Genomic DNA, 7058 nt, shown 5'->3' with positions numbered 1-7058 from the left:
CCGATGACACGGTAAAGAATATAGTGCTAGCGATCCATATTATTAACCAACAAAGATAAAACAAATCGGAGAGCCATCCTAGAGAATAACTGTATTACTTAATAAATCTTAAACATATCGCTGAAACATAGAATCAATCGTGGATAATATAATAATGTCAGTGTTTATAGTCCAATCCACAAAATAATAGATAGAGACAACAATAAAGACACTACATGAATGGATCACGCACATTTTGGTATATATGACTATATCTGTGAAAGACAGAATCAACAAATTATTATTACATAATGACTACATCTGTGTTTACGTTGATTATAAATACGAAAGCAACACAACCCCAAAGAGAGTAGACTAAAAAAAAAAAAAAAAAAAAAGGAGTAACAAAACACCATGACGACGTCTATGCTGGGGTTGACTATTCTAGGGACCATGATGGCGATGATGGCCTTGGGAGTCAACGGTGCGCCTAATTGGTTTGCTCCAACGACGGTGCACGTCACGAACCGACTGAGCAATGGGAACCAGGTTTTGATGCACTGCAAGTCAAAGGACGACGACCTGGGTGAGCGCTATCTCCTAGGCGGGAAGTCGTGGCAGTGGGCTTTCCGAGTCAACATCCAGGAGACCACGCTGTTCTTCTGCAGCTTCGACACAGTGTTTGGGTCAGGGACGTTCACGATATTTGACGCGAGGAGGGAACTCAAGTTCTGCAACAAGAACTGCAGGTGGACTGTCACTGACAAGGGCGTCCAGGGCTACGCAGAGAACAACCTGCCCTATTGGTTTTACCCCTGGGAATAATCTCTTCATCATAAGTATATGTATGTTTTGTAGTCGCTTAATAATAAGTATATTGTACTCGCCGTAAACATTGAATTAATTTCACACCAACTTTTGGGTGCTCCATTCTTGTATTGAGACTTATCGACGATCGTGATGGATATTGTTGACCTGTAAAATTAGTACAACAATATCTCACGAAAATATACTGACTCCGAGTACAAAGCCTCCGAGTACAGAGGTGATTTAGGCAAGACTTTCTCTTTATACAGACGAATCTAATACAAGAGAGCAATGTTTTCTAGAGATTTTTAGTGAAAGAAAGTGTGTAAAAAAGTCCGTCCCTCGTTCTGTGCTGCTGCCTCTATTTATACTCATCTGGTCGTGTCTTTGACGGTTATTTTGAGGAACGTGGGGTGATCAATCCCACGTTCTGGACGGTTATAGGTAACTGCCTTTCGCCTCTCTCTGAGGTGGGCGGTTAATGCTCCTTGCGTGGTTCCTGAACCGTCGAGGTGTGCGTTTTAGAGCTTGAAACATGTTTTCTATTAGTTTTGACTAGTCTTTGACCCACGTTCTTCTCTTCTCTTCGAAGTTCTGATCGGTGGGTTTCGTTCTTAACTTATGAACGGTTCGTTCCTTCTCAATGGATGGCCCTTGGGTTTACTTAACCTGAGCTCGGTGCTGGATTCATATTTCTACTCGGTAGTCCGACTAGCCAGATCGGAGTCTGACTAATTTATCCCGTAACAGCTGCCCTCCAGTTTCTTAGTCTTTTCTTTAGCAAAAATGGTAAGGAACTATTTCGGTTTGCTTTGTGACCGTGTTCATCTTTGCTTACTCGTCTCGGGATGATCCGAGTAGAATTCTTCATTCTTTTCTTTTTACAGGACGACGTCGTTTGTCATCTGGCTTTTCTGAACCGTAGCGTCTTTTGCTTCGACGGTCAGATGTGTTTGGCTTCCTGGACAAGCTTAATCCTCACCGTTCATGAAGTCTTTATATAAGGCCTTTCCTCAACTTTTGACTTCATTTCGCTTTTTCTTCTGAATTCTGGTCTCAGAGCGTTCTCGGCTTGATCTGCTTATTCAGATTGTGCTTTTGGCTTTTTCGTTTTTGCTCGGATCTTCCGATCTTCAATCTCGCGGGTAAGGTCTGTTCTTGTTTCATTTTTTTGATACCTTCCTTTTGTTTTGAGATTGTTGTTCGGCGATCGATATCTTCTTTATTTATTGTATTCGGACCCTTCGGACTTTAGGAATCTTAGTTTCTCAACTTCATTAGGGCTATGGGTGGACTTGCGCGTCCTGATCTAAGCTTCGATCCTCGCGTCGTTCGGCGATCGGAACCTGATCCCGATAGTGTTACCTTGTTGGATGGGTCCAAGTTTCCTTTCCTCAGAAGTCCCGTGTGGTATCATGTCCCAGAGATCGGATGGGACCGTCCTGTAATGGCATATGATGAATCATGCGTGCCTCCCAATCCTGAGTCCGAGGGGGTTGATAACGAGAAAAAGGTTTTTGACTCGTCTTCCCTGTCGTGTAGGGACACTATGGTCGTGGAGATATCGTCCTCGTCCGATTCTTCGAAGGAGAGCGGGTCGGAATCTCGTGATACGACGAGCCTTTCTCTTTCGCAAGACCGAGGAGAGGGTTGCTCTCAAGGCACTCCGGGTCCAAGTGGGAGGACTTTTGGGGTTGATCTTCCAGAGGAAGAGGAAGAGGCCCTGGTCTTTGAACGGAAAGAGGGCCAGTTTTCGGCCAAAGTTTGGACTTCTCGGGTTACCGAGAAATATCTACAAGGGTTGAGGGAGGAATTCGAGATAGCTGATGGAATTATCCTCTCGGCACCTTTGGAACACGAGAGAGCCGATCAGCCTCCCGTCGGAAAGATTGCGTTCAATAGGGCCATTTTGAACGTGATCGGAGGGTTGCCAATGCATCCTCTCATTTCCCAGTTCGTTTCCGACCTGGGTTGTTCTCCTACCCAGCTCGTCCCCAACGTGTATAAAATCTTTGTCGGGATGGCTGTGCTGTGGGCGAAAATTTATGATCGCCCTGTCACTTTGCAAGATTTCTCACAATACTACTCGTTTAAGTCGGCCCCAGGGCAGCATGGTTACTATTATGCTCGGGCTAATGACGATCAGTCTAAGGTGGTTACTCGCCTGCCGACCAGCCAAAAAAATTGGAAAGATCATTTCTTCTGGGTTGAAGGGAACGCCTCTTATGAAAGGTGCCCCATAAGGGCTGCGTTCTCGGAATTGGGTGTGATTTTGGTCCATAATTTTTTGTTTGATAATCTGAGCCGGGCTTTTGTTCTGGGTCCTTATATGTTTTATGTTTGGTTCCAGGTTCCCTTCCGCAATACTCCGAGGAGGAGCGACCACTTCACTTGGAAATTTTTGATCTTTCAGAGGCTGACCGGTCGACGTTTTTGTTATCGGACCCGGACCTGCTCGACCAATATTATTATTACCCTTATTCAAGTAAGTATTTTACCTGTCCTTTCTCAGCTTACATATGTTCTTTTCTCATTTTCATTTTCGTTTCTTAACAGAGATCGCTCAGATGGCAAAAAAGAAATCCGCTCCCGAGCTGATCCCTCCCAATCCGAAACGCGTCAAGGCTTCTAAGGCTTCGACGGCCGGCAAGCGGGCGTCCTCGTCGATTTCGAAGGTCTCAGAGCCTCTGAGCTCTTCTCCCGTTAAGGGTCTGGCCGAGCCTTCCTCTGCCTCCGATCCTTTGGCTCCGGTCGTTTCTTTCTTCCACGAGCGTTTCCCTGCCGAGAAGGCTCAGGAGGTTCTCAGGCTCGAGCCTTTGGAGAGGCTTAACCAGGCCACTGACTTGGTGATTTCGGTAAGTTTTGACTCGTCTAGTCGGTACCTCTTCCCTTTTGATAACTCATTGTGGCTGATCGTTTGATCGTTGCAGAATTTTGTCAGTATGACCGGGCTAGTCGGACTGCTAGGCTCCGAGCTCACCTCCTTGAGACAAAGGAATGATCGATTTCTCAAGGAGAGAGATGTTGCCAGGGATGAGACAGCCAAGGTTAGGTCTGAGTTAACTCGAAAGTTCCGAGAAGACCTCGAGGCTGCTCGTCTAGCGGCGGTGGAAGAGTACAAAGCTTCCGACGATTATCGTGATATGCGCGATGATCTCTATACCGCTGGGATGACCGAGGCTGTTCGGCTTCTTGGTCCGAAGAATCCTACTCTGGATGCGACGGATCTCGATCTCGACTCGGAGTCAAGGGCTAGCGAAGAAGGCGACCAGGAGTAGAATTTATAGTTGTTGTTTTATCATTATTATTATTTTTTTTATTTCTGCTAACCCGCTTGGGTTTTGAACAATTGATCCGAGGTCGGATCTTTATTATGTAATTTTCGTTTTTCCCTTTCGGGATTTGAACAAATGATCCTTGGTCGGATCTATATTTTGTGTAAATTTAGTTTCAAAATTTTGGTAAAGTAAAGTATTACTATTACTAGGTATATTTTCTAAAAAACTGTTCGTTAGTTATCTAGCCGCCCAGTTTACTTTGTCGAAATTTTGAAAGATAATTTATGATAAGTAATACATAATGCGATACGTAAGTAATTACGAGCAGAGGAAAGAAAGATGAACAAATACTTGAAATTATAAGCACGTGATTACTCGAAACTCCGAGTAGAAAATTGAAAGATAGAAAATTACTTGAGATCATAAGTACGTGCGACCAAGCCGCTTTTCGAAAATTTAACGAGTAAACATAATTCATGCGACCAAGCCGCTTTTTGAAAATGTAAACGCGATACATGCTACCAAGCCGCTTTTTGAAAGATTAACAAATAAACAAGTCAAACGTAAAATTGGCGAAGGTGCTCAGCGTTCCAGGGGTTTTTCTCCATATCGCCGCTCAACTGTTGTAGTCGGTAGGCCCCGTTTCCGAAGTCTTCTCGGATGATGTAGGGTCCCTCCCAGTTTGCGTTGAAGGCTCCTTCCTGGTGGATTTTGGTGTGGAGAAAAACTCTTCTGAGGACTTTGTCGCCGACTTTGAATGACCTTGGTCGGACTCTCCTGTTGAAATACCGAGAAACCTTTTGCTGGTTAGCTAGATTTCTTAATCTGGCGTTTTCTCTTTTTTCTTCTAACAGGTCTAGACTAATTTCAAGCATGTCGTTGTTTACCTTTGTTGAGTAATTTTCTCTTCTCATTGTTGGTATTAAGACGTCGGTCGGTATGGCCGCGTCGGAACCGTATGCGAGGGAGAAAGGTGTTTCGCCAGTTGCGGAGTGCTCGGTGGTCCTGTATGACCAGAGGACTTCTTGAAGCATATCCACCCACTCTGACTTTTGCTCGTCTAACTTTGTTTTCAGGCCGTGTTTTATTGTTTTGTTGACGGCCTCCACCAATCCATTGGATTGTGGTCTGACTGGTGTAGAAAAACTTTGTTAATGCCATATTTCTCACAAAAGCTTTTGAAGGAATCGCATTCGAATTGAGTTCCGTGGTTGGATACAATTTTGACTGGTATTCCAAAACGAGTAATGATATTTTTCCATACGAATTTCTCAATTGCATGGGCCGTTATTTTATTTAAGGGTTCGGCTTCAACCCATTTTGAAAAATAGTCGATGGCTACAATCGCATACCTGCATCCTCCTCGGCCTGTTGGCAAAGCTCCGATTAGGTCTATTCCCCATTCTACGAATGGGATCGGGCATGAGAGGGTGATGAGCGGATTAGGTGGAAGCCTCGGGATGTTTGAGAACTTCTGACACTTGACGCATCTTTGCGTCATGTGCCGTGCATCGGTCTTTAATGTCGGCCAGTAGAGTCCTTGTCGGATGATCTTTTGCGCCAATGCTTCGCATCCGATGTGACTTCCGCATATCCCTTCATGGATTTCTTTGAGAGCGTACTCGGCTTCGTCTTCATCTAGGCACTTGAGTAGAGCTTGGGAAAATCCCCTTTTGTAGAGATTCTGACCTTCGAGGAAATATCGGGCGGCTCTGAACTTCAAACTTCTAGCCTCGTTCTTGTCGTTGGGTAGAGTTCCCTGCTGCAAGTATTTCCTGATCGGAGTTTGCCAAGACTTTCGTTGCTCGATATGAAGCACGTGGGTGGCCTGCTCGATGCTGGGCTGCCCAATTTTGATCACTGGGATTGACTCTGAGTCTGATCCTTGAGTGGCGTGCTTTGCTAATGCGTCGGCCTCTACGTTCATGGCTCTTGGGACTTGGGTGATCTCGCAAAGTTCGAATTCGTTTGCTAAGTTTTTAGCCTTCTCGGCATATAGCGACATCTTTTCGCCTTTTGCCTGAAATTCACATTTCATTTGATTAACAATTAACTGAGAATCTGAATATACTTTGAGCTTTTTGATTTCTAAATCTTTTGCTATTTGCAGCCCATGTATCATAGCTTCGTACTCAGCTTCATTGTTTGAAGTATTAAAATCGAATTTTAAAGCGAATTTTACCTTGTCTCCTTCTGGACTGGATAGCGCAATTCCGACCCCGGACCCCTTTTCGTTGACTGCTCCGTCTACATACATGTCCCAAATCGGGAATTCGACTGGTCTGTATGTGAACTCTGCAATGAAGTCGGCGACTGCTTGTCCTTTAATTGCTGGTCGGGGGCTGAAGTGTATATCATATTGTGTCAACTCAATTGACCATTTCATTAGCCTTCCGGATACGTCAGGCTTTTGCAGCACCTGGCGTAGTGGGAAATTGGTGAGGACCGTAATCGGATGTGCAAGGAAGTAGTGTTTTAGCTTCCGAGAAGCAGTGATGAGGGCGAAAGCTAGCTTTTCGAGTTCCGGGTATCTTCCTTCTGCCTCGTTAAGACGCCGCGAAGTATAATAAACCGGGACTTGGTGTTTTCCCTCATTCTTGATTAGTGCTGAGCTTACTGCATGTTCCGAGACGGCTAGGTAGATCTCCAGGGGCTCTCCCTCCTGTACTTTTCTCAAAGTCGGAGGCCATGCCAAGTGTTCCTTTAGAGATTCGAAGCTCTCGTCGCACTGCTTGGTCCATTCAAATTCCTTGGAGCCTCTGAGTATATTGAAGAAATGAATACTTCGGTCGGTAGACCGAGAGATAAAGCGACTTAGTGCAGCTATGCATCCCGTCAATTTTTGCACCTCTTTGATGTTTCGTGGTGGTCTCATGTTCCATAGGGCTGTGATCTTCTCTGGATTCACTTCAATGCCTCGTTCATGAACGATGAAACCCAAGAATTTTCCTGCGGACACACCAAATGTACATTTTAGAGGATTTAATTTCATGC

General features: G+C 44.9%; 1 protein-coding gene across 1 annotated transcript; it reads left to right on the top strand.

Moving 5' to 3' along the window:
- The first annotated feature begins 393 nt into the window (after positions 1 to 393).
- LOC149393778 (S-protein homolog 24-like) lies at positions 394 to 804 on the top strand. The gene has a single exon (XM_089618157.1). It carries the CDS (start codon positions 394 to 396, stop codon positions 802 to 804), a length of 411 nt encoding a protein of 136 aa, XP_089474283.1.
- Positions 805 to 7058: the final 6254 nt, after the last annotated feature.

The sequence above is a fragment of the Urtica dioica genome, chromosome 6 (genome assembly GCF_054948205.1).
Source record: "Urtica dioica subsp. dioica isolate 48M chromosome 6, U.dioica_male_clone48M_v1_H2, whole genome shotgun sequence".
In the NCBI taxonomy this organism is placed as follows: domain Eukaryota; kingdom Viridiplantae; phylum Streptophyta; class Magnoliopsida; order Rosales; family Urticaceae; genus Urtica; species Urtica dioica.
This window is presented reverse-complemented; position numbering and strand designations above follow the sequence as displayed.